Source organism: Peromyscus leucopus, chromosome 2 (assembly GCF_004664715.2).
Source record: "Peromyscus leucopus breed LL Stock chromosome 2, UCI_PerLeu_2.1, whole genome shotgun sequence".
Taxonomy (NCBI): Eukaryota; Metazoa; Chordata; class Mammalia; order Rodentia; family Cricetidae; genus Peromyscus; species Peromyscus leucopus.
In genome coordinates, this window is record NC_051064.1 from 60984056 (window position 1) to 61011875 (window position 27820).

The following is a 27820-nucleotide window of genomic DNA, read 5'->3' on the forward strand; positions in this document are numbered from 1 at the left end:
AAACCCAGGGAAGGTTCTCGGTCCAGCTCAGCAGGTCCCCTCACCTGGTCTCACTGGCCCTGTTCCACACGGTCACCAGAAGACGCTTCTGATCACCCTCCTCTGGGACAGGGCTAGGAAGCAAAGCAGAGCGTTAGGAGGGCCCAGCTCTCGGCCAGGCGCACAGAACTGGCCACGATGACAACAGTTGAGAAGGAATCTACAAACGGCTACATAGAGAGCTATAGTGTGGGAGAGGAGGCCTCACGTGCACAACAGTGTGTATACTATATTGTTAAGGACTAAAAGGGGGCTGGGACTCACCATCATGAAACAATCCTGTCTTATAAACATACACAGAGGTACACGCCCCCATGAACCAAGGGCTCGGACAAGAAATGCAGCGAGGCTATTTGTGTGAGCAGGAGGGCTCTGAAGATTTTCTGTTTTCTCCTTTCTGTTCACCCGTATTGTCCAGTTTTGCATAAGATGCAAAATTATGTCATGAAGTGAGGAGAAAACCAAAATATTATGATTCCTTCTCACTAACAGGAAAAGACTAAACGTCCATGACCTTCCCATGGGCCCCAGAGTGCCCAGAGACGGGGGAAAGAAGTAACAGTAATAACAACAGCAGCAGCAGCAGCTCCCACTCTGATGGGCGCTGCCCCATGTCCCAGTTAAGAGTCCCCAGCTCCCCCGGGGAGGGGGGGGAACTATTATTAACTCCATTCTACAAACGAGGAAGCTGGGGCTCAGGGAGGTTAATGAGTTTAAATAAAAAAAAGTGGGGGGGGACGAGCAGGTAACAGCGCCCCTCAGCGCGGAAAATTCCTTCTGTTGGAGATGAAAACTTGGCCAGAGGGAAACTGGCTGCTTTTCAGGGGGCTGCCAGCCCTAGTGACTGTAGTTAGGAGAACGGGCCAAGTGATGTTATTGCTGCATGCCTTACCGCTGGGCCCCGGCCAGGGATGCAAGGACACCGGGGGGAGGGAGGACACAAAGGCATCCTTCAGAAGCCGCTGTTTTTCTGCTTAGATCTGTGTCTAGATCTGGCAAACAGAGATCTTTCCAGACAAAAACCTCCCGGCCTGCCTCTCCCCTTGGGGGCTGAGCTGCTCCTGACGCTTACAAAAAGAAGTGCTCGTGGAACGCCGGGTCTCTGCAGTCTGGAATGGTCTGCGTCTTCTGGGAACATTGCTGGTTATCTTCCGGGATCAAAGAGATCTCGAGTGAGAAAGTGAAAAGGTTAGGCCATCGCAGAGCCACATCATCACCTAAGCCCCGCAGCCAGCTCTGCATGGCTCCAAACTACAAGCTTCCCAAGGTTTTCCAAAGCAGCCTGTGAAGAGGACCAGAGCCGAGTCCCCATCACAAACAAGGAGCCTGGGGCCAGTGGGATGGCCACCAGGACAGGGAGCCATGGTGGGGGTCCCAAGAAGGCAGCTATGGATCTGCGGAGACAGGGTACAACTGTATCATCTCTGCTCTTCCTCCAACCAAGAACGGTTTCCCCAAAGCCAAAGGCCTCCTCCTTTCCAAGTCCTGCAGAAGCCCCTGGGCATTCTGTTCCCTCCCCAGGAAGTCTCAAGGCCATGCTTTCACTCCAGGACTCCTTTCCCCTGCCTCAGGCAGCCGGCCTATTCCTGTCAGGCCTTTCTCCGGCTCTTGGCAGGAAGGACTTCAAAAGTAAAGGGAAGAGAGCATCAGGCCTGCACCTGGCATCTTGGCTGCCACACTCTGGGATGTCCCTGGCCTTTGGCGTCCTGTATCCTTCATCCCCGTGGTCCTCTGTATTCACTGCAAGGGTCTAACCCAGAAAGACCTGGCGGCCCTCAGAGACACCCCTTCCACTCTCCTGCCCAAGTTTGACTAGGTTCTGCCTCATTTTGGCAGGAAAGGGGACGAAGACGCTGCTGCCCACAAGAAAGCTTGTGTGTCAGTCACCAGCATGGTCACAGAGGCCACTATGTGGATCGCCAAGATCACCCGTAAGAGTCTAGCTCTTGTCTAAAGCCCTAGCGAACAAGCCGGTCAAAAAGCAAGGGTCTAGGCCAGCGTAGGGCCTCATAAATGACCAGAGACCCAGCAAATGAGGTGGTAGCCACCGACCCAGGCCCCAAACCCACAGGTGTGCCAGGACCTTGAGACTCTACTCAGAGACATGGCTCCTCAGTACCTCACACCAGCCTCTAGTTGTATCAGATACCTTCACGTAGGGATCACAGACGCCAGGCTCTCTGCTCATCAGGCCTTTGCCTTCTATAACTAGGAGAGAATGGCAAGGTTACGGTGAGTGAGTGAGGATATGTACATGGCGCAGGCATACACTCCCTGACGGAAGGATGTGGAAATACAAAGTATATCCCTGGGCAGTAGGACTCTGACCCTTCATCCTGGTCTCTTGGTGGACATGCTAACTAACGGTTGTTACTCCACCTCTGCCTAGTGTATTGCCACCCCCCCACCCCTGCTCTGGCAGCACCCCCACCATGTTATAGAATGGAGTGCATTCCTTTCCCCGGGTCTTATAGCCAGAGGGGAACTTAGAATGCATTCAGTCCAAGCCATCACTGAGTGGGGGGAATGTGGCTGCCAGGAGGAGCCAAAGATACAAGAATCACAGAATCTCGTGTAGAATCACAGAGCAATGGGAATGGCAGTTTGATCAGAACCTATGTCTCCCGATTCCCAGTCCAGGGCTCTCTCTACCTTTCAGGACAGCCTCCGGGAACGGGGCCCAAGCTGCATGGCACACTGTACCATGCTGTGGGCAGTGTCACAGAACGGGCCCCAAGCTCGCAGTCCAGAGGCAGGCAGGCAGGCCGTCCGTGAAGGCAGCTGCACCACTCACCAGCCGTGTGTACTAGATAGAGCAAGAAACCTGGACTTTCTCAGACTGAGTGCTCCATTTCTCCAAGAGTTAGTGATGATATTCACTCACATGACACTTGTACTTTTAAAATAAACGAATGTTTCTAAAGTGCTCAGGAGACTGCCTGACCAATAAGACACAGTTCTACAAAATGTTTGCTAACTGAAAAGAATGAATAAGGGCTGGGGCGTGGCTCAGTTACTAGAGTGTTTGCCTAGTATGTATGAAGCCCGTGATTCAATCACTGTCAACAAAGCAGAAAATAAATAAATAAATAATAATGATAATAAAGGTAGACAGACAGGAATAATAGGTTAAGGGCTGAGAATTGCTCTCTTACCCGAGCCCACAGCAATCAGGTAATAGGCCTAACAGAACCCACATCTCTCATTTTCTTTTGTGTTTGGTTTGGTCGGGGCCTGGCTTTGGCTCGCACAGAGCCCCGGAGTCTGGGGCAGGAGGCCTGGGAAGCCAGGCTGGAAGGGATGAAGGGCTGGGGCTGGGGGGGAGCCAAAGCAAACTACACAGGACAAACGTGTGGCAGGGGCCAAGATGCGTTCGGCAAGAACTGTTTGCTCAGCTGGAGAGAGACCCTGGCAGGCCCGGAACACCCCTCCTTTGGTCCTTGGGAACTTCACATTGGGCCCCTTAAGGCCAGGCGCAAAGGACCTCAGGCGCCTGCTGTTCTCTGTTCTGTATCCTAGCTACCGTTCCCCGAGAGTATAGTCTTCCCCTGCAGGGTGTGGCTTTCCTGGGGAGGATCCAGGCCTGGTGACCTCCTGGGTCTTCCTGACAACCAGCGGCAGTAAGGTAGCCCTGACCACACCCTCACCCCAAAACCATCATGGTCGAGAGACCAAACTCATGGTGGCACAGTTTGGCCAGGCTACGATGAGGACCCCAAGCAGGGAGCAACAAACAGCCCCGGAAGTGGGTAAGGACCAGGGGGTCACTCCTGGCGGGGAGCAAACCCAGCCTTCCTTCCTGAGGCTCACCGATGTCCTGGGTCGGCTCAGTTCTTGCAAAATCAGAGGAAGGAAAGGTTCGAATTCAACAAAGGAGGAAGGTTATTGCAGACACGTAGCTCCCCCGTGCCAAGCAGGGTGCAGTCCTGAGGAGCCGGGCCCGTGGTAGATAGAATGGGACGGAGGGGATCTTACACAGCAAGAGCCGGGAAGCCCGTGGTAGATAGAATGGGACGGAGGGGATCTTACACAGCAAGAGCCGGGAAGCCTAGAGAGGCAGGTAGGGCCTTCCACGCTAAGCTGAAAAGTCCAGACGTCAAGGGCCACAACAGAAGCTTGGCAATACTCATACACCGGGTGGAAAGAAGAACAAAGGGATGAAGTGGGCAAGTCACCTCCTCCCTGGCAACCCACAACGCCACTTAGACACAGGGAAGCACTTCTCCCTGGTGCCCACAGGCCCTAGCACAGAGGCAAATGCTCGACCGCTAACTTTGCCGTTTATGGCTTTCCCTCTTATCTCACTAGACACCTCTGCTGTGAGCTGGGTGCTTTACACAATATAACTGGTTTAATCCTCGAAACAACCCGGGAGCGAGAGGGTTGTTATTACCACCACTGTGTGACGGGAAAACGGAGCTTGCTCAAGTTTACTTAGAAAGCAAAGCATCAGAACCAGGACTCAGCTTCTAGTGGCTTGGCTCCAAAGGCTATGACCTTAACCATAACACTGTGCTGCCCATCATTGTGTGAATAAACAAAATAATGAGGATTAAAAAAAAAAAAAAAAGGCAGCAGGGAGGCTAGGAAGGCTTTTCCGCAGTCCCCGCTGTGTCTGGCCCAAGTATAACTTTGAGATGTCTAGAGACAGCTGCGGCCTGCTGGGAAAACGGGTCTGGTAGACAGACTCCAGACCTCAGCGTGAGGACAGACGCTGGGTCTACAGAAAGTGTCCCAAGTGAGCACCCACTGTGTCAGCCGACACATGGCACAATGCTGTAGGAAAAGGAAAGATACCATAGTGACACCATGCCCTGTCCAGCTCCGGGCAGGAGGAGACCATCCCTCCCCTCCCTGGGTTAACCTGCACATAGCCATACTCACTGTGCAGCAGCAGAACCCGATCCTGGGCATCAATGGACAGCTTCAGCTGACCTAAGAACAATAAAAGAAACACCTTGACCTCGGCTCCAGGTTGGGGAAACTAATAATGGTGGTAAAGGAGCCGCCCTGTATTCACGTGAAGCCATCCAAAAGGATTGGAAGGGGCCTCTGAAGCCACCTGGTTCTGCCTCCTCTCCCCATCAGGAAAGCCTTCTGCAGTGGTTCCAGCCCAACAGATGCCATTCTGGTGATGAGGAACTCATCCCTGCACAGGGAGGCAGCCCAGGCAGACAGTGGACAGTGTCCATATTGGCAAAGACACTGGTATATCCTGCCACAAAGAGGGCCAACTGCCTTTGCTGGTAATATACACTGGAATTTATATGTGCGTACCCTTCAGTCGGGTGCCTGCCTACCAGGACAAACCTCCCATAAATGCACATAGGCTGCTGAATAAAAGGAAACATGGAAACTTGAGGTGCTGCCTATAAAATCATCTATAGCTGTACTGGGAGATGGTATGGTTCTATGTGGCCTGGCATGGGGATATTATTGACAAGGTTTTTTGTTTTTTAGATTACTTTATGTGTGTGAGTGTTTTGCCTACATGTATATCTGTGCTTCTTGTACCTGTCTGGTGGCCCCAGAGGTCAGAAAAGGGCATCTGACCCCCTGGAACTAGAGTTAGGGATGGTTACGAGACACCATGTGGGTGCTGGGAACTGAACCCAGGACTTCTGAAAAAACAGCAAGTGCTCTCAACCAACGAACCATCGCTCCAGCCCCAACAAGTTTTCAAAGGGGGAAAGCAAAACACCTGGTGTGTGTGTGCATGAACATTAAAAAGGATACCAAATTCAAAACAGAATTGTCTGGAGGAAAGACAATGGGAGTTGGATGGAAGTAGTTAAGAATTCCAGTTTATGTTGTTTTCCAACTCTTGCTGTTTTCACGATATAAATGCATCCATGAACAACAAGATTTTCATAACTAAAACTGCAACGCTCAGGAGGTAGAGGCAGGAGGATCTCCAGTTCAAGGTCATCCCTGGCTACACAGCAAGATCCTGTCACACACACACACACACACACACACACACACACGCACGCACGCACGCACGCGCGCACGCGCACACACACACACACACACACACACACACACACACACAAGGATCATGTAGCTCAGTGCTACAGTGTTCACCTAGCACACATGTAAGGTCCTGAGTTCAACTTCCAGCACCAGGAAGAGAGAGAAAGAGAGGGAGGGAGGGAGGGAGGGAGGAAGGAAGGAAGGAAGGAAGACACCAAAGAGGGGAAGGGAAAGATGGAAAGATGATAATGGATCTGGGATGGGAAGCAGGTGAAAAATGGAGACCTGAGTTGGGTGGTTGTTTGTTTCTACCTTCTCTCATTTTTTAAAAAAACAATTTATTTAACTTTATTTTTTGTGCACCGGTGTGAAAGTACCAGGTCCCCTAGAGCTGGAGTTACAGACAGTTGTGAGCTGCCATGTGGGTGCTGGGAACTGAACCTGGGTCCTCTGGAAGAACAACAACCAGTGCTCTTAACCACTGAGCCATCTCTCTAGCCCCTCCTCCCATTTTTATTTAAATAAAAGGAAAATAAAGCGAGGCTTCAGGTTAAGAGGGGGAAATGGGTCACTGGGCAAAGCGCTTATGTGCAAGTGTGAGAACTTGAGTTCAGACCCGAAGAACCCACGTAAAGCCTGGCACAGTGGTGCATCAGTGATCACCGTATTCCTATGAGAGGGAGGAGGTGGAGACAGAATCCCCAGAAGCCTGAGGGCCAACGAGGCTGGTGTATGCACTGGAAGACATCAAACGTCTTAGTTAGGGTTACCATTGCTGTGACGAAACACCATGACCAAAACCAAGTTGTGGGGGAAACGGTTTATTTGGCTTACAGTTCCATATGCAGTTCATCATTGAACGAAATCAGTGCAGGAGTCTGGAGCTGATACAGAGGCCATGGAGGGGTGCTGCTTACTGGCTTGCTTGCTCCCTATGGCTTTCTCAGCCTGCTTTTTGTTTTGTTTTGTTTTGTTTGTTTTTTGAGATAGGGTTTCTCTGTGTCGTTTTGGTGCCTGTCCTGGAGCTCACTTTGTAGACCAGGCAAGAACTCAGAGATCTACTTGGCTCTGCCTCCTGAGTGCTGGGATTAAAGGCATGTGCTACCACTGCCCAGCACCTCAGCCTGCTTTCTTATAGAACTCTAGACTACCAGCCCAGGGGTGACCCCACCCACAATGGGCTGTCCCTTCCCTATCAATCATTAATTAAGAAAATGTGTGCCTTTAATCCCAGCACTCCAGAGGCAGAGCCAGGCGGATCTCTGTGATTTCGAGGCCAGCCTGATCTATAGAGCAAAATCCAGGACAGGCACCAAAGCTACGCAGAGAAACCCTGTCTCAGGGAAAAAAAAAAAAAAAAAAAAAAAAAAAAAAAGGAAAGAAAGAAAAGAACAAAGAAAATCCCCTACAAACTTGCCTGCAGCCCAATCTTTTTTTATTAAGAAAAAATTTTTTTTCATTTTACACACCAATCAGAAATCCCCCTCTTCCCTCCTCCTGCCCCCTAGCCTTCCCCCAACCAACCCCCCATTCCTTTCCACAAGAAGGCAAGGCCTCCCATGGGGAGGCACATCCAGTAGAGGCAAGTCCAAGCCCTTCCCCCTGCCCCAAGGCTGCAGGAGGTGTCCCATCATAGGCAGTGGGCTCCAAAAAGCCCCCTCATGTACTAGGGATGGATTCTGATTCTACCACCAGGGAGCCCCCCAAGCAGATCAAGCTACACAACTGTCTGGCCATACATAGGGCCTGGTTCAGTCTCATGCAGGCTCCACAGCCATTGATCCAACTTTCATGAGTTCCCACTAGTTTGGTTTGGTCGTCTCTGCAGGTTTCCCCATCATGATCCTGATGCACTTGCTCATAGAGTCCCTCTTCTCTCTCCGACTGGACTCCTGGAGCTCTGCCTGGTGTTTGGCTGTGGATCTCCTGCAACCCAATCTTATGGAGGCATTTTCTCAGTTGAGGTTCCTTCCTCTCAGATGACTATAGCTTGTGTCAAGTTGACATAAAACTAGCCAGCACAAGAGACCATGTTCAAGCCAAGTGCAATCAAGGACCAACATCCAAGGTTGTCTTTGGACCTCTACATGTGTGTCTTGGCACATTTACTCTCACACTTGTGTACATAAACACACACACACACACACAAACACACACACACACACACACACACACGGGGTGGGGGGAGATTGGGAGAATTAAAAACCAACCAAGCAAACAAACAAAAACCCCTCAAGTCATCCTCATAGACAGCCATACCCATCACTCCCCAGACCTATCAAAAATTCTCTGAATCCAGTGGTCTCCCTATAGCCTCTGGCAGCCACAAGACTCCCCCTACCCAGGGACATAAGCTGAGAGGCCAGAAGAGCAGGGCTAGGCTCCTGTACTTGCCCCACATATGACTGCTGCCTAGTAATCCCCTCCCTCAGCTCTGTCACCTCCAGTAAGGGGAGTTCACTTCCTGTAACAAGAGTACTTTCTCTTTTGATAACTAATGCTCCATCTAAACAGGCTGTTGGTAACTTTCATTGACCTGATTTGGTCCTGCCAGCTGTGGGCTGTCTCCTCTAGACCTGATGTCCAGAGTCCTTCAGCCATTCCTCAGGCATAGTGAGTCGTCCTGTCACTATCCCAGGTGTCCGTTCTCTGTGGGTGCCCTCCGTGGGGGCTGGCGCCTGAGGCTTGGGCTCATTACTGATTAGAAGACAAGCAGCCTTTGGATGACAAAAAGAAGGGAGTCTTGTGTTTCAAAATTCTTCGTGAGGTCCCCAACCACAGTCACCTGGAATGCCTTGATTCTCACACTGGTGCAATCCACAAGCTATTCAGACTCCAGCCTTCTGCCCCTCAGAATTCTTACTGCTCTCCTGACCAGGTTGCAGGCCTCAGAAGCCCAGGAAGCCCATACTAGTTCCAGATCCAACTGCCCACTTCTCTCCCAGGACCACAGTGTCCATGGCTTAAAGGCAAGGCTAATGATGGGGTGAAAATGCGCTCCAGGCTGTGATCAGATGATACAGGTGGGTGATGAGGTCCCGGGATGAAAGGATGCATGGGAACCTGAAGGACAATTACCTCAAGGTCCCTGAAATTGCCACTCTTGGGCTCCCTAGTGCCTAGAAATCTGCTGCAGATCCAGCGCCTGCTGCAGGGTGGGGTGGGAAAGGAAGGTTTGAAACAGATGTGGCCAGCGGTCATGGGTCAGAGCTCCCCAACCCAGTGGCATCTAGGTTTAGCATGATATGTTGCTTGTTTGTTTCGTAAATCACTGCCAGGGCAAAGTCAGCTCTGGCCCAGACATGTTCCAATTTGCAAAGCCCTTGGAACTGCTATACTGTACAATACCTAACAATAGCCCTTCCCAGAAATGGAGACATACCCCCATACACAAATGGCCATCGGTTCTGTTGAGCAGACCTGAGAGTCAGAGGGCAGATCTGAACACACAGGTTTCTGTCTGTAGCAGGCTCCCAGCCTGGTAGTGTGGACAGGGGTACAGGCCAGGCCAAAGCTGGAGATGAAGTAGAGAACGGTCCTAGGCCAGTGTTTCTCAACCTTCCTGATGCTGCGACCCTTTAATACAGTTCCTTATGTGGTGGTGACCCCCAACCATAACATTATTTTTGTTGCTACTTCGTAACTGTAATTTTGCTACTTCGATGAATTGTAAATATTTTTTGGAGATGGAGGTTTGCTTCGGGGGTCAAGACCCACATGTTGAACACCACCTTCTAGGTCAAAGACTGGCTCAGAGTTCTGATGAGTCTGTAAGATCTGCCAAGGGCATGTACTCAGAGGGCCTTAGGGCCCTTTCCCATGTAGTAGCAGAGACCAAGACAAACAGCCAGGCTCCAGGCTCCTGGTCAGGCCACCCAGGCTCATAGTTGAGGATTAGATCAAGATTAGGCTATATCTGTCTCCCCTGTCTTCCCCACCAGCCTCTTCTATCAAATGTCCAACACTCAGGACCCCTGAAGTCATGTTGCCCAAGCTCCTCATTGGTAGCCAGCAGACAGTAGCTTGGACCCAGAGGATCCAGGGTATCCTCAGAGCCAGGACTGGAGGCCAAAACTTGGGCCAACTCAGCACTCCTTCCCACGGAAGCAGTCTGTTGGAACCCACAACCCCAGCAGGCACCTCCTCTGCCATCCCAGGACAAAGTGCCACAGCTTTACTCAAGAAGCCAAGAGAAGGTGAGCAGGTGTGGTGGCGCAGACTTTTTAATCCCAGCACCTGGGAGGAGAGGCAGGTGGATCTCTGAGTTCGAAGCCAGCCTGGTCTAGAGAGAGTTCCAGGACAGATAGGAGTACATACAGAGACCTTGTCTCAAAAACAAAACCAAAAAGACGCCAAAAAGTGCTGGCTAGACAGGTCAGCAGGAGAAGCGCTGTCTGCACAAGCCTGACTCCCTACCTGAGCTTGACACCCGGAGCCTATGGTCGAAGGGAAGAACCAGCTTCCACGCGTCATCTCTGACGGCCATTCCCACGCCACGGCACTCGTGCACCCACATTCTGTGCACACATCACACACAACAACAACGATACATAAAAATTCAGTAAAAATGAAGGAAGCCAAAAGGGCGCCAAGGAGATGACAGATTCCAAGAAACATCTAAAGCAATGAACCACTGGGGAAAGAGAAGACAGGATGAATCCTGAGTCTTGAGCTGATCTGAAAAAACAATCAAACGAACAAACAACAAAAAACAAGCAAGATATCTCCCTCTCTTCATTTTTGTCCTTTACAATAGTCCTGCTTCCTCCCTCCGCACTCAGAGTGTGGCCTGGGAGAGTGCCAAGGGCCTTGGAGTGTTGAGGCTAAGGACCTGAAGTCATCACCTCAAGGGTCGCGTGGGCACACGGGGGAGTGGAGGGTTAGAAAGGGCTGTTGCTGTACCACAGGACTGTAGTTGGACATCTTTTCTATGTGCAAAGGATCCCTGTAATGGGTGTTCAAAGAACCTGTAAGGATGTGCCAGGGACCCAGGGCCCAGAGCCAAAGCAACAACAGCCAGGACCCCCATAGGCCAGGGATGATGCTGAAGGAGTAAGTTTTAAAGGTTTGGAGAGGGCAACAAACCCCAGCTCTGCTAAGCACAGGGCTGAGGGGTACAGGCTCACTGTACACCACATGAAGAAAGCAGCCAAAGAAATTCTGTCCTGCAGGCATTGCTCAGCAGAGAACCACGGGGAGACAAGCTCTCTCAGGATCCAGGTCAGAGAGACGGACTCAGAAAAGAGCTAGATGTGGGCTGCACCCCCTTGCTGGACTCCAGGGTCAGCAGACACATGTCTTCAAGACAGCCCATGCCACGCTGGGGTATGTCAAGAATACATCTATAAGGTTCATGTAAAGCAACAGTCATCCCAAAACAATTTACCCCCCACACCAACTGCTCACTTGAGAACTGTCCTAAGAGCTTGAGGGATGGTTCAGTTGGCAAAGCTCTTATGACACAAGCATGGGCACCTGAGTTTACAACCCCAGCACCCACATAAAAAGGGGGTGGGGTGGGCATCTGACCCAGTAGCAGAGGGTTTACCCAGGAGGTAACAGGCCCTGGGTTCAGTCCTCAGCTCCTGGGACGGGGAAGGAGGATTTAGAGGATTTACAGGTGGGTGTGCATGGCTGTGTGCATCTGTGATCACAGTACTGGAGAGACAGACTGATAGATGCTTGCTGGCCAGCCTAGACAGATCATTGACCCAGCACTCAGGAGGCAAGAGGCAGGTGGATCTCTGTGAGTTCAAGGCCAGCCTGGTCTACAAAGTGAGTTCCAGGAAAGGCGCAAAGCTACACAGAGAAACCCTGTCTCGAAAAAAACAAACAAAAACAAAACAAAAACACAGATCATTGAGCTTCAGATTTAGTGGAAGACCCTGAGTCAAAGTGACAACAATAATAAGAGCAATAATGCGGAAAATGATAGAGGACGATGCCTAACATGGATTTCTGGTCTCCCCACGTACATGCACTCACGTATGCAAGTGCACAGACACAGGACAAGAAGATCTATACAAACACACACACACACACACACACACACACACACACACACATACAGAGAGAGGGAAAGAGAGAGAACTATCACATTTTAAAAGCCACAGGAAGGATTGATGCAAGATTCTAATTAGTCTTATCAATAAAAGCCAGGAGTCAAATATCGGGGTGATAACCTGAAAGATTAGAGAAGCAGAGTAGCAGCCGCCAGAGACTTCATACCTCTACGAATCCTCAGATGGAAAAGGGGGACTGAGATCCTGTCTCTACCCGCTTTATATTCCTGTCTCCACCTCCCGATTGTGCCAGGATTAAAGGTGTGAGCCACCACTGCCTGCCTGCCCTCTATGGTTAACTCTGCCCTCTGATCTCCAGACAAGCTTTATTCATCAGAACACCAACAAAATATCACACAGCAAAGGACGACATCAGTGTACATTAGGGGTGGGTGTACATAGACCCAACCAACTCCTGACATTTACAGATTCGCCCTCCAGTTGTGAGGACTGTCTGTGAGCAAGGAAGGAGCCTTGCAGCTCCTAGTTCTCTGCCTGTGTCAGCCACCTGGTCCACACAGGAGCCCTGGTCCAGACTCAGGGAGAATGAGGCATGTTAACCAGCTCTGCTTTCTGTCCTCTGATAAACCACAGGCGGTGTCAGGGCCTGGGAGCCACACAGCTTCTGTCCTTAACCCTGGAGAGTTCCAGTGTCTGCTGGATTGAACCCTTCAGGCTCATCCAGTTCCTTTCTGTTGTAGGAGGGCTAGTTCCCCAGCAGGAGAGCTAAAGACATAAGCAGCAGGGCTACTGAGTGGAGATAAGACTTGTGATTAGGTCACTGCTTTGTGTGACTCTGCTTCCTGTGGAATCTGGTGCTGATGTGATGTCCCAAGCGGCTTTTCTTTCAGGAAACACTGCCCTAGCCAGAGGAGTCTTCCAGTCTACTCAGCACAAACTCATAAACTAGCTTCCAGGTTTCCCGGTGAGTTCAGTTCCTGTGGGTCATTATGAAGGGATTCTCAGTTCTTCCTGGAAAGCCAGTGAATTACAATCTCTGATCTACCTCCATCAACATCCAACCTTGACTGGACCACATTGCTAGCAAAGCCATCAGTCCTGCCAGGCTCAGATCCAACATCCCACAGGCCACAACACGACACCCCAGTGCTCAGAGCTCCGTAGGAGAAGGCAGGCAACACTGGCCGGATATTCGCGTGGTACTCAGAACTTCACTGGATGCTTCTCAATGTGTTCACTCCTCGTGGAAACACCATACAATAGTTACTACTTTGAAGCCAAAGGCAAGTTCAGGCTAAAAGTTGAACATCCAGGCTGCACAAGCAGTAAGTGGTTGACATGTGGGCAGTTAGACCCAGGGCATCACTGTGGCTGGCTTAATGTTTGTCTACAAGGTCTTTGATGTTCTCTCCTGTCTAGAAATGGAGACTAGAATTGGAGAGACGGCTGGGTGGTTAAGAGCACATACTGCTCTTACAGAGGATCTGAGTTCCATTTCCAGCACCCGCATCAGGGCAGCTCACAGTCCCATGTGACTCCAGCTCCAGGGGGTCCCCACCTTCTTCTGGCTTCTACAGGCACCTGTTCTCACGTGTGCCTGCCCACACACACACACACACATACATTTTTAAAAGTAGAGACTAGTTCGTCCTTTCCACTGTGGAGTGGACATAGTGACTTCTAATTGAATGTGGTGGAAGCGATAATGGGTGGCTTGTGTAAGAATAGGACATACTGGGCATTAAGGCTTCCTTTTTCTTGTTTCTTGTTTCAGCTAAGAGGACTCTTTATTTCATGGATGTGCATGGTCAAGCTCTACATGGAATGTATCATTCTTTAACACATTCCATGCGATGGAGCAGCGAAGCTCTGCTGTCTACTTAGAATATTTTTCCCTCTCCTGGAAGGAATCCCAGACTCATTACCCATCTCTCTCAGTTTCCCACTTCCCTCAGGCCCTGTCAAACAATTATCCTCTTTCTATTTCAGGGGATTTGCCTACTCTGACAGTTCGTATAAATGGAACCTTACAACAGGTGTGCCTTTGTGACTGGTTTCTTTTCCCTTACCATCATGCTTCTGAGATTTATATGTTGTAATATGTATCCATCCTTTTATTCCTTCTTATGGCTCAACAATATTCCACTGTGTAGATATATCACATTTTCTTTATCCTTTCATTTGATAATATTTGTTATTTATTTTAAGTACTGTGGAGTTATTAATTATTCTATTTTTGAACAGTTACTAGTGCAGTTACTCGTTTACTAGCTGAATGAGCATTTATATACTTTTCCCCTCATCATCTCAACATTTATTATTTCTCTTTATTATAGCCCAGTTCTGCCTCATTGCCGGGGTGGATGTTCATTTGTTCCTTGTTTTATTTTGTCCTAATGCCTTTGCTTGCTCATTTTTGACTTGTTTGGCTTTAGGGTTTGGGAAACTTATTTTATTTATTTTTTCGTATTAGAGATCAAAGCCTGGGACTCGTACATGCAAAGCGAATGCTTACCACTAAGCTACATCCAAGTTTTTTTTTTTACTTTTTAGCTGGGAACAAGGTCTCATTAAGTAGCCCTTGCTGGGTTTGAATTTATTATGGAGCTCAGGTGGGTCCTGAACCTGCAATCCTCCCAACTTAGCCTCCTAAGCAGCTGGACTGGACCACCGGATCCAGCTCTCGAATTTGATTGACACTTTTCTAACAGCTAACGTGACTGAGCATTTTTTTCTCGTGCTATTCACTGTCAGTATATCAGCTTTGGGAAAATGCTTATTCAAATCCTTCATCATGATAATTAATATCTAGAATATACAAAGAACTGAAAAAAATAAATACCAAAAAAAAAAATCCCTGCCAATCAATAAACGGGCTAATGAAATGAACTGGGAGTTCTCCAAAGAAGAAACACAAATGGTACATAAATATTTTCAAAGTGTCCACCATCCCTAGCCATCAGAAAAATGCAAATTAAAACTACTCTCCCCAGACACAATGGTTATCAAGAAAACGAAGGACCGGCCTTAAACAAAATTGTTTTCTGCAGCTCACAGAACGTTACAGAGGAGAGGGCAGAAAGAAAATAAGAGTCAGAAGTCAGGGAGGAGGGCTGTGAAACCCATCTTCCGGGAAGTACACCGTCATTACAACCATGAGCTCACAGTAGCTGTGGATGCCTGCACCAGATCTACACAGATGGGCCCCTCAGCAGTCAGGCAGAAACGGAAGACCTGCTCAGGAGACCCCACCCTTCACTGAAGAACTATTTGCTACTGACAGATTCAGGGAGAGGGAAGTCATTGCCTGCAGTTGTACCCACTGGTGGCCCCACCAGGCTCCTATGGACAGTTCCAATCCAATGGTCACACAGGTGGCCCTGGTTATCTAGGTGAGTCACAAAACCAAGAGTTATGAACCTGGAAGAACAGGGATGGTAGAGTGGGATTGATAGGTGGGAGGGAGATTTAAAAAAAAAAAAAAAAAAAAAAAAAAAAAAGCCAGGCCGTGGTGGCGCACGCCTTCAAACCCAGCACTCTGGAGGCAGAGGCAGGTGGACCTCTGTGAGTTCGAGGCCAGCCTGATCTACCGAGTGAGTTCCAGGACAGCCAGGACTGTTGCACAGAGAAACTCTGTCTAGAAAAAACAAATTGGCCAAAAAGAAAGTTAATCAATAAAAAAGAGAAAAAAGAAAAGAAAAAACAAAGGACAACAAATGCTGGCAGAGATGTGAGAAAAGAGGAGCATTTATTCACTGCTGGTGGGAGTGTACATCCGTTGTGGAGACCAGCATGGGGCTTCTGACATTAGAAACAGACCTACCAGATGACCAGTAAACCAGCATATGTTTTTGTTGCTCGATTCGCAATAGCAAGGAAGTGAAATCATCCTAGATGTCCACCAAGAGAGGAATAGATAATGAAAACATGGTATGTGTACACAATACAGTTGTACTCAACCAGAAAGAATAACAAAATTATGAAAATTGCAAGAAAATGGATGGATCGGGAAATCATTCTACAGAGTGCTATAACTAAGACTCGGAGGGACTTGCTCCTTCTCGTACACAGATCCTGGCTTTCAGTGCCTCTGTGTATGTGTGTGCGTGTATGTGTGCATGTGTGTGTGTGTGTATATGTGTGTGTTTGTGTGTTTGTGTGTATGTGAATGTATATGAGAGCATGTGTGTGGACATAGGTCATAAAACTAGAGCAAGAACCATGAGAAAGGAAGAAAGAGGAGGGTGGGCGGGTGACTGAGCACATGTGACTAGGGATGGAAGAATGGGGGGGGAGGCCGTGGGCTCCGCAGAGCAGCAGAGATGGGAGGAGAACGGAGGAGGCTCAACAAAATAAAACTGGGCTCAAAAGTGTCACAATGAAACCTAACACTTTACACATGATTTTAAAAATAAAAACACTTTAGAAAAAACATACAAATGAGTAAGTAAATAAATAATAAGTATGCCTATAAGACGGCCATCAGCGAGGCTCAGTGAGTAATAGTGTTGCCAAGCGGGCTGACCAAGTTCGATCCCAGAACCCACAGTGAAGGAGAGACCCAACTCCTGAAAATCGTCCTCTGACTTCGATACACGCACTGTGGAGTACACAGATTCTCTCTCTCTCTTCCCTGCCGCCCCCCTCCTCTCTCTCTCTCTCTCTCTCTCTCTCTCTCTCTCTCTCTCTCTCTCTGTCTCTGTCTCTCTCTCTCTCTCTCTCACACACACACACACACACCATACATGCACACACAGTAATAATAAAAAAAATTTTTGTTTGTTTTGTTTTTATTTATTTATTTTATTTTACAATACTATTCAGTTCTACATAACAGCCACAATAATAAAATTTTTTTTAATGTTTAAGCTGTCAAAACTTCCCGTGTCCATTTTAAACTGGTTCTCTGTCCTATCTGGGGTTCTTCCTCACTTCCACATTGCACGACTCACTCAGGAGGAAGCCAGCTGCCAGTGGCCTGTGCAAAGCCAAGCAGCCCCATGAAGAGGTCAGAGTGACAAATGACAGAGTCTCCTAACAATGAGCAGCAGGGAACAAGGCCTCCTGTCACGTGAATAAGGCCTCTCCAAGAGGGACCTCGGGTGCTTAATACCTTCAGATAACGGAGTCCCTGGCTAACATCTTGGCTTCAGGCCTTGCAAGAAACTCTGAGGAAAACCATTCCTCTCAGTTACTTCCAACCTCCAGACTCACACCAACAGTGAGATAGAAGTTGTTCAGTTTGGCTAATAAACTCTGGGATGAATTGTCTCCACAATTGGGGCAATTAAGTCTGATCTCAATTCTGAGGCAATTTTTCAGTTTTAAGAACTGAAGAAAGAAAGAAAAAATGCAGTGTTAAAAAATACCATTATAACGCCGGGCGGTGGTGGCGCACGCCTTTAATCCCAGCACTTGGGAGGCAGAGGCAGGTGGATCTCTGTGAGTTCGAGGTCAGCCTGGGCTACCAAGTGAGTTCCAGGAAAGGCTCAAAGCTACACAGAGAAACCCTGTCTCAAAAAATCCAAAAAAAAAAAAAAAAAAAAAAAAATACCATTATAACTAAGAACGGAAGACTTTTTGTATTTTGAGTTCTTTGATTTTCTTAATAAAAAGTGCTGGTAGAGGGGCCGAGGAGACAGTTCTGTGGATAAAGATTCATGTTGCCCAATCATGAAAACCAGAGTTCGGATCCCCAGAGCCTCCGTAAAAAGTCAGGCAGTCAAGGTGCCTGCCTGTAACCCCAGAACTTGGGAGGCAGAGACAGAGACCAGCCAAGTTCTGTGAGCGTTCAGTTCGGCCAAAGACCTTGCTTCAGTAAAGTGGAGAGCAACTAGGGAAGACAACCAATGTTAAATTTGGGCCTTCACACATGTACACACATGCACACACATGCACACATGCACCTATACACATGTTTAAAAAAAAAAGTTGGTCAGTTGTAACTATTCCTGCTTAAACTAGAATGCAGAACTGTCCACTCTAACCGGAACAAGCCACACATCTGCTCAAGATGCTTCACCCTCACAGCAGATGCTTTTCCAGGGTGCCCATTCGTACATACTGCTGTTGTGTGTAGAAAATTCACGGTATTCTGCCTTTTCTGATTTTTTTCCTTTCACTTTATTGTAATTATTTCTTAATCACACATAAAGTCATATAATTTTAGTCGGAAAATGCCTCCTTTCCAACATCTTGTAAACTCCTCAGTAGCCTTAGCTGCTTCCCACTGCAACTCTCTTGCCCACCGTTCTTCTGTCACGATGGCTAGCTCTCATGTACATACTGACAGCTTTATGACCCACAGGGAATTCGGGATTTATTTTCATTCAGTTTTACACTTGTAAAATTTTTTTAAGTGATCAAATAACATTTTCCAGAAGAACAAACCTAATGCTGAAAATACAAGATAGGAAGCATGGACCTATGGGTTTGGGCGTCTGTAAGACCTGGGGTGACCCCTGCCTCACCAGTCCACAGTGGGAACTGTCACAGTAACACACTTCCGATTCACATGTAGAGTGCCCAGTATGCAACGACGTAACCACCGAAATGACCAGGGAGAGAGGGAGAAGAAAAAAGATAGAAGACAATCTTGGGGGAGGGGCTGGAGAGCCAGCTCAGTAACTAAGAATACTGACTGCTCTTTCAGAAGACCCGGGTTCAATTCCTAGCATCCACATCAGGCAGCTCACAACTTCTTGTAACTCTAGTTTCAAGGGATCCCACACCATCTTCCGGCCTCCACAAGCACAGGCATGCACATGGTACACATAAATGCATGCAGGCACACACGCACATCTACATACACAAACAGCCAGAAAGGTGGCTCAGTGGGTATGGCATTTGCCACCAAGGCTGAGGACCCGAGTCTGACATGTGAGACCCACATGGTAGGAGGAGAGAACTGACTCCCACAAGTTACCCTCCGACCTCCACATGCATGCTGCAGTACACAGCATGGGGAGCCAAACGCAGGTCTGGCGTTTCCCCGGGGCCAATTTTCTACTGGGTTGTCTCTGAATTCTGGTAATGAGGAGCTGAACAGGGTTTCTGCCTGGCCCTTAGGGTTCGAGACCAGAAGTCACAGGATAAAAGATGAGGTTCTTTTGAACCCCTACTTTTTGCACTGGGACCCTAAGAGGCTGCTCCTTTGTTCTTTTTTTTTTTTTTTTTTTTTCCTTTTTTTTTTTCTTTTTGGTTTTTCCAGACAGGGTTTCTCTGTGTAGCTTTGTGCCTCTCCTGGAACTCACTTGGTAGCCCAGGCTGGCCTCGAACTCACAGAGATCCGAAGAGGCTGATCCTTTGGAACAGGGTGAACTGCAACCAGACACAGATCCTCAAAGAACAGCAGCTCAATTCAAATAGTCTTGACACTGAATCAAGTTAATCCCAAGAGCCAGGCACAGGACATGCCCCTGTCATAAGTTCAAGCTCAGCCTGGGCTGTGTAGTCAATTGAGACCCAACTTGAGCAACATATCAAGATGACAGCTGTAAGAAGAAAGCAGTCCTGGGCTGCTAGTGACTCTAGCCGCTAACAAGCAAAAGAAGGGACATTTTTTGTAACCTCTGAATGATGACAAAAGGTAACACCTCCATGGCTGCCTTTTGCAGTAGACTCCGAACACCTAAAGAATGAAGACACAGGATGGAAAGTCAAAGGATGGAAAAAGACAGGCCAGGCAGAGGTTGGGCCTGAGGGAAAAAGTCAGTGCCGGGAAACATGGACGGTAGCTCCACTACAATAAAAGGAAATAAAAGAAATAAAGAGAAGGCTTGTAACAACCGAAGGCTTCATAACAAAAGTTTCTACTCCCCGGAAAAGGAATAATTATAAATCCATATGTTCTTGACATAACTCTGAAACGTATAAAGGAAAGACTGACCATGATGAGCACAAGTTTACAACTACAGCAGGGATGCTAACATCTGTTTCTTGATAACTGACAGAGCAAACAGGGAGAGAAACTAACAGAGATGCAGAACACTGGGACAACCCAATGAGCAAGCCTGGCCTGAGCTGACGTTCTAGAACACACTGCACCCACCCACCGACTGCAAGGCTCTCTTCAAGGACACACGAGGCTCCTATAACACATCATGTTTTCCTGAGGTGCTTATCTAATTATTCTTTATCAATAAAAACTTGGGAGTCAGATATAAGGCTAAGAACCTGAGTGACCAGAGAAGCAGCAGAGAAGTGACCAGTGACCTACCTACCTCTTGCAAGCAAATCTCAACAAACCTCAAAGAACTGAAGGATTCAGAGAATGGTCCCTGACCAAAACACAAAATAAACAACGAAACCACGGCCAAAGCTGGGCTCGGTAACACCTGCCTGTAATCCCAGCATCCGGGAGGCAGAGGCAAGAGAAATGTAAATTTGAGGCCTGCCTGAGATATATAATGCCATGATAGTTTATCTTCATGAAAACAGGACCTGGGATATGTCTCAAGACAATAAAAGGGCTGGCCACATGAAAGGGACCAAAATTTGGGTCCCTGGCACCCATGTGGAATCTGGAAGAATGCCCGAGCTAGTGTGTGTGTGTGTGTGTGTGTGTGTGTGTGTGTGTGTGTATGTGTGTGTGTGTGTCCATCCATACAGGTACTTTATATTAATACAGGGATGCTTTTTGCATGAGTGTCGTACACCATAGTAACAAAGGCTGGAAAAGGACGTAGATGGAGGAACCGAAAGAGAACAAGGAGCTGGAAAGGAACAGCAACACTGAGGAATTTCTCAATACTCCCAAGCAGATGGACTGCAAATGACAGGGAAACAAACCAACGCTGAGGACTCTGCCCGGCGAATTAAAAACTCCAGAGAAATGGATGGGTTTCCTGAGCCAAGCGTAATGAGTCTGCCAGGCTCGGGGCAGCAGGGCTAGAAACAAGGGCTGATGGCAGTTGGCAGGGACACATCAATGGTCTCCAGTTCAGAGCGCTGACCTTACTCTGCCCAACACAGGGAGCAGCTGGTGGGCATCTGTCCTGAGCTTCATTCTCAGTACAAAACCAGATTTGTTTTCTCTGGGGCTTCAAAGAGAGGCAGAACATGGGAAGGCAGGGCCCTAGTTAATACCGCTACCACAACAGACACGGAACAAGAAAGAACAGCCAGCAAACGTGTGCCGCCCCTCAGCCCTCTCCGCCTTCAGAAGCATGCTTCCCTCTGATGAGCCTACCTTGGGACTGTTCCCACAGCTGTCACCTTTCAGGTTCAGTGGGAGTGACATTTCTAAAGAGAGTTGGTGTTATCATCTGTGCCCATAGCTACCTTCAGCCTTCATAACACATCCCCTGGCTGCCCATCATCTCCCAGCCCAGATACCCTGGAGGAAGGGTACCCTGTGCTCTTTCCTGAACACTTGCCATTTCTAGGATGCTAGAGACCCCAACGAGGGCAGTGATATGGCTTATTGGGCAAGCTAAAAACTTGGTATCCTTTCAAGAAGATTATCTATAAGTATCCAACAGTTTTATGAATTGGATTTTTCTATATAAAATAATTGCACCTAAATTTCATATAGAAATTCCATGAATCCAGAACAACCAAAATAACATAGAAGAAAAGAGGACGAGGAGAAGGAAGAGGAGGAAGAAGAAGATTATCATTATTATTATTATTATTATTAAAGGATTTATGCTTTGAGGTTTTAAATTTTACCACAAAGCAACAGTAATCAAGTCAGTGTGGTATGTTGGTAATGTCAAAGTAGCAGATTGTGAAATAAATCAGAAGGTCCAAAAATAAAACCACAAAGCTATGGTACTTGCTTTAACCAAAAAAAAAAAAAAAAAAAAAAAAAAAAAAAAAAAAAAAAAAAAAAAAAAAAAAAACTTGCTTTAAAAAAAATCTTTAAAATGTTTGTTTACTGTGAGCATGTGTGCTTGGTATATACATATGTGTACACCTGTGTGTGTACATGCAGAGGCCAAAGGAGGCTGTAAGCTGCTCTCTCCTTTATTGCTCCCTGGAGACAGTCTCTCAGTGAACCATTTTTGTTGTGGTTCTGTGTTGTGTTGTATTTGTTTAAGACAGAGTCTCTCTGTATAGTCCTGGCTATCCGGGAACACACTCTGTAGACCAGACCTCAAACTGACATTTGCCTGCCTCTACTTCCAAGTGCTGGGATTAAGGATGTGCAGACCATGCCAGTCTTATCAAGGTTCCTTTTTAGGCTAAGCTGGCAGCCAGCAAGGCCCAGTGATCTTCTTGCCCCCATGCCACACCAAAATCCCCCAGTGCCGGGGTTCTAGGCACACATTGTATCATGCCCAAGATGCACAAGATGAAAACAGGGAGCCAGCTTCTACAAGTTGTCCTTAGACTGCCACTCTTGTGCTACGGCACATGTGTACATATGCAATAAATAAATGTGAAAAAATATTTTTAAATGGAGTACTGCTACGCGCTCCAACATGAGCCTACCTTGAAAACACAAGTGAAAGGAGTCAGTCATAGAAAAGCACACATGACTCCATTTACATAAAATCCCCTCAAGGAGGCATGTGTATTGAGGTAGAAAACAAAGTAGTGATTTCTTGGGGTTGGAGATGAGGGAGGGGTGGGATTGGAAATAATAAGCTAAAGGGCACATTCTCTCTAGGGTGATGGAATTATTCTAAAATTGATCACAGTAATAGTTGCATAATTCTGCAAATGTACTCAAAAGCATGGAGCTGTGCATTTCCAATGAGTTGTTCACACGAGTTATATCTTAGCAGCACTCTTACCAAAGAATTAACAAATACCCTAATCGAAATAAGAGGCATGATTCTGGAAGATACAACCACGAACACTTACAAAGACTTCTTCAAATTACACAAAATTACAACAAAGAAGGAATGGCTGGGTCCTGGCCTCAGCTTGGATATACCTTCCTTTGAAGTCAGCTGAATTCTCAGAAGCAGTGAGGCCATCCATGTGTGCTACTTGGCCTGCCCCTTCCTGGGGAACAGGGGTTGTGCTCATGGGACCCATTCTGTGTGTGGGGGTGAGAGAGAGAGAGAGAGAGAGAGAGAGAGAGAGAGAGAGAGAGAGAGAAGAGAGAGAAGAGAGAGAGAGGGGGAGGGAGAGAGAGAGAGAGAGAGAGACCTCCTATAGGCAATTCTGACTGAAATGTTTTTTTTCCCTTCCGCCTCCTTTAAATGTGTGCAGCATCGTCACCAGGTCCCTCCCAGGTCCCCCACTGTTGAAGGCCAGGGGCTACCTGGTGTGTTGGGGAGAGGCCAAGGAACTAAGAAACTCAGTAAAGATATTTGCATCAAATGGTACCCACATTGGCTACCAAAACTGATCTGGAGTCCATAGCTCCCAAGTCGGGCTCATGTTCAAAATACCCCTAGAAGGTCTTTAAAGGTTAGATTCTCAGTATCCACTCCTAGTTGTTAAAGCTTACTCTCGGGGAGAGGATCCTGGGAGCCTGTGTGCTGGGGTGGGACATAACCCAGCAGGGTAAGACATTTGCCTAGTGTTGGAGCCCTGGGTTCAATCTCCACCAGCTCAACTCAAAGTCCAAAAATGCTTCTGGTCTTAACAGGCCTCTCCATGGACCCATGGTCAAAGATCATTTAGTGCCCAGTGACCATTAGCAGCCCAACAATAAGGTCACCATGGCAAATGGAACCCCAGGAAATAGAACTATTACTAGAAATATTTTCTAAGCATTCAAATTAGTGTCAAAAAGATCTAAGAAGAAACTGCATAAAACAAGCAGGTGGCTCCCCTTTCTCCCCAGTTCCTGCCCGTCTCCTCCGGCACACTCAGGTGACAGTCATGGGTCCGAGCAGCCTATCCGCTTGATAGCCATCATTCCCAACCCGGAAGCCGTGGCCAGCATAGCCAGCCTGGAGGTTCCACACCCTGCTGGGACTGGACCCTCCCCTGCCCCAGTCTGGAAGGAGATTAGTTGAACAAAAGAACACAAGAGTGAATGCGGAGAAATATTCACATCACACCAGTAGCAAAAAAGGACTGTGTTTCAAGACTGTACACACAGAATGATGCTGATTATGATAAAATTAAGGAGCAGGTGGAGATACCTAGAGCATGAATGTAAGCTAGAGTGGTTATATTCACTTTTGAATGGAGACCTGGAAAAGGCTGTAGCTCCCTGACCCTCTCAGCTGGAAATCTCCCTTGTCTCGGGGAGCCCTGTGTCCCACTGGGATTCATAGGATTGGCTTGCAGGATTTGGGAACATTAAATGAAATGATTCAGGTGACACACGGGAGACAGTTCATGCACCTAGTGAGCGCTCAACGAACGCAAGGTTAGTGAATTCCTCCTCCTTATTCTCCAGCACCAGGACCAGCGAAGTCCAGACAGCCAGACCGCAGCCCATCTCTAGTTCAACCTGCTGCTTTTCCATTACCCCTCTGTCCCGTGTGTGTGTGTGTGTGTGTGTGTGTGTGTGTGTGTGTGTGTGTGTGTATACAAACTGTGAAGAGCCAAATGTGCTGGGATAAGCTGGAGAGCAGGGAAGCCAAGAACCCTCCTGAGGGCCCAATTCCTTGTGTGCTCTGCCTTTGGAATCTGGGTCAAGTCTGCTTCTGTTGCAGGACCCACTCCAACTTCGTAAAGAACTTGTAGACAAGTTAAAAGAGCACGTTGGGAAGGCTTGCACTCAGCTCTCAAAGCCCAGCGCTGGCCAGAGAAAGACCCTCCTGTTAGTTTTCTTACTACGGAGGAGGAACAGGCCCCTCCAGGCATGGAGGAAACGAAGAGCCCAGCAGGGCTGTGATCTGGGGAAAGGGTGCAACTCTTACTGTGCTTCCTTGGAAGGCCAGGTTTGCACAGGCCTTTGGGACAGCTGCTGTCCAGCTGGGATTTGGAGGAATAGAGACTTGTAAGGCCTACTGTCCCTTTCGGTCACCTCAGCCCTGATGCTCTCCTAGGGTCTGTCTCGGAGAAGAGACGGCTCCCATCTCCACTGATCGTGAGTTAGATGTCCAACGGGGAGAGGTTAGACTGCAGCCTCCAAAGTGGGCCCACAAGACGGCAAAGCCACCTGGACTTCCCCTTCCCGTCTAGTCCCTGAGCCAAAGGAAGCGGGCGATTGAGCTGTCCTGACACAAAGTAGACCCTGATTTAACCTGAGAGCTGGCTAATGGGGAGATCCGTGGTTACAAGGCAGGCCTCTGAAAGATGAACTGGGGCATGATTATTCCAACCAAGTGAGGCAGAACCAACTGCAGCTGGCAGCGGCGGCCGGCAGCAGGTGGTGTCCATTGACTTGCTGGGCCTGGAGGAAGGGGCCAGAGAAGATGTCCCAACGGAAAGAGCACCTGCTCGTAGCCTCCCTGCCATGGTGGGCGCTTGCCTTTCTGGCTTGGATTGCCAAGAAAGCGGTCCATTGGCAGCTTGGCCCAGAGGCACTTACCAAAGGTGGTGAGATAGAAGGACAAGTTCGGGTGGGCGCGCCGGCTCCCGAGGGAGACGCGGTGCAGGGAGCGCTCCATGGCGTCCCTGTTGCGGCCAGGGCAGGAGGGCCTGTCCCCAGGCGGTGGCTGTGTAGCTGCAGGTAACCCAGGCAGCAGACTCAGCCGTTCCCCCTCGCTCCGGCGGCGTCTCCCAGGCGGGCGGGATCCCAGGCCGGCTGCACCGCGCGTTGGAACGGCCGGGCGCGCCAGCCCCTGATTGGCCCGCGCTGGTTTGAATGGGGAGATTTCCACCTGACCTAGCTGACGCGGGCCAGATCCGGGGAGGCGTGGGCTCCTGGAGCAGGGAGGACTGCCACTAGCCACCAGAGGTGGCTCCTTCTCGGTTGATCCCGCAGGAACCCTAGCTCCAGCACCCGCATCTCGAGCTGCAGGTGCCAACCCAACTCTGGCCCCGCCGCCTGGCTTGCCCACTTGAGCAAGCTTGGCCTGCTCGCCCAGCTCCCCCAGGCTGCAATTAGTTAGGTTTGTAACCGGCTTTGAAGCTCAGACGTGTAATCGCCAGACCAGCCTGGAGCAAAGGAGTGCCTGCCCTCCGGAGTGGCCCAAGAGGGCATGGGATCGGGGAACATGAAACTGCACATAGACAGGCTGCCCGCACCAGGCTGCATGCAGCCTGGATCGCTCTCTTGAGCCTCCTTTTCATGAGAGCAACGTGGCACAGGTCCAGAGAGGAGCAGCTTGCTCCATCCAGCCTCAGGGCTTCCCATCTGCAGCCTGGCGCCATCAGACAGAAGAGCAAGACTCGCCATCTGCAGATACAGTGCGGGGCAGGGCCTTTCAGTCTTCCCAACCTGGCACAGGAAGGCAGATAGAAGGAAGGTCAGCCCTTGCATGGATTTGTCGGCAAACATTCATGAGACACCTCGAGGGAGCAGTTTCACACCAAGACATCTGCTCTGCAAATCTCTGCTGCCACTGTGGGAAGGAAAGCTGTTGGTCTCATGTAAACCTAAAAACGGGAAGTGTTAGAGTTTGTTGCTGGTCCCGACTTCATTGCCAGTGGATATTTGTGGGTCTTTGAGCCACTCAAGACAAGATCAGAGGAATGCAAGAATACAGTGCCAGGAGCCGAGCTGAGCAATTCGCACACGTGTCATTTAGACTTCACAGTAAGCCTTAAAAGTATTAGCTAAAATTTGCCAGGGAGATATCTGGATCTCAGGCAGAAATGAGAAGGCAGCTTGCCCAAGATTTGCAGAGCTGCAATTTGAACTCAAATCTGTCTGCCCCCAAAGACCATTACCCTTTGTTCTCTTCCATGGCCTCCACACATGCCCCATGGCCAAGAGCAGGCATGGGCAACAGACCTGCCTTTATGAGGACAAGAAATTGGATGCCATAAGTTCAGTTGCCCATGGGGTGGGGTGGGGTGGGGAGAGCGGAGCAGAAGCTGGAGAAGTCTACCTGAGGTTAGCAAATACATAGTCAAGTGCAAATGAGCCACATACTAAGGCCAGTGCACTATTTGACCCTGGTATTTTCTGAACTCCTGTCCTGCTCTTCGCCTCCACCTCATCCCCCTGAGCTACCAACACTACTACCCTGAGCAGGAGCAGCCCACCCTCCTAGTCCTAACCCACTGGCAGATAGACTTTACCTATACCCTGGACCTGGGCACGCCTGATCCTCCTCCTAGGTGGGTAGGTCTGGGTCCAGGCATCCTTTCTGGACAAGGGAGTATCCTGCTGTGGCCACTCCATCCAGCCAGAGAAAATGGACAGCTCTAGCTTCAAACAATGGATGCAAAGAGGGGGCCGAGTTCCACAGTGCTGCAGACCTGCAGGATGGAGAGCAGAAGTTAGATATGCCCCCTGCAAGAGGTGTTCAGTCCCGGTGAGAGCTATGCATAATGCATCACGTGCACACATATATGTCATACAAATGCATACTCCATATGTGTGAACACACGTGCACATACACATACATACACATACTCTATACACGCTCCTGATGCACAGGCACAAGAACACACATATATACCATACAAATATATCCAAAACACACTTCAATATGCTGCCTACATATACCATATCCATAGGAATAGATCAAACATAGCCTGGCTTCGTAAGAATCAGAAATATTTGAGTTTAGAAGGGAGGACTAAAAAGACTGATTTGGGAACATTTTCACACTGACTAACACAGAGTAACATATCTTCTTGCCCAATAACCAAAATAGTTTTTTTTTTTAAAAAAAAAAATATATAATAGGACAGGATGCTTGGACTGCCATGGTAGTTAATTTTAGGTGTAGACTTGGCCAGATTGGGACCACCTGGGACAGGAGTCGCCATGAGGGACTGTCTAGATTGGATTGACCTATGAGGAGTTTTCT

At 48.6% G+C, this 27820-nt stretch overlaps 1 protein-coding gene across 3 annotated transcripts in view; it reads right to left on the reverse strand.

The window, feature by feature from the left end:
• The window catches only part of Rgs3 (regulator of G protein signaling 3), a 123943-nt gene extending 96716 nt beyond the window's left edge, over positions 1-27227 (reverse strand). Inside the window, exons 1-5 of one of the 3 annotated variants that reach the window (XM_028858017.2) lie at positions 25426-25610; positions 4924-4974; positions 2189-2247; positions 1112-1206; positions 45-113 (exon numbers count right to left, since the gene is read on the reverse strand). In XM_028858017.2, the coding sequence (XP_028713850.1) occupies positions 45-113; positions 1112-1206; positions 2189-2247; positions 4924-4974; positions 25426-25504 (353 nt within the window). In that variant the 5' untranslated portion in view covers positions 25505-25610. Of the gene's footprint in view, positions 1-44; positions 114-1111; positions 1207-2188; positions 2248-4923; positions 4975-25425; positions 25627-27083 lie in introns of those variants that run through there. The other 2 variants (XM_037202604.1, XM_028858024.2) reach the window with 2 other exon arrangements.
• Positions 27228-27820: the final 593 nt, after the last annotated feature.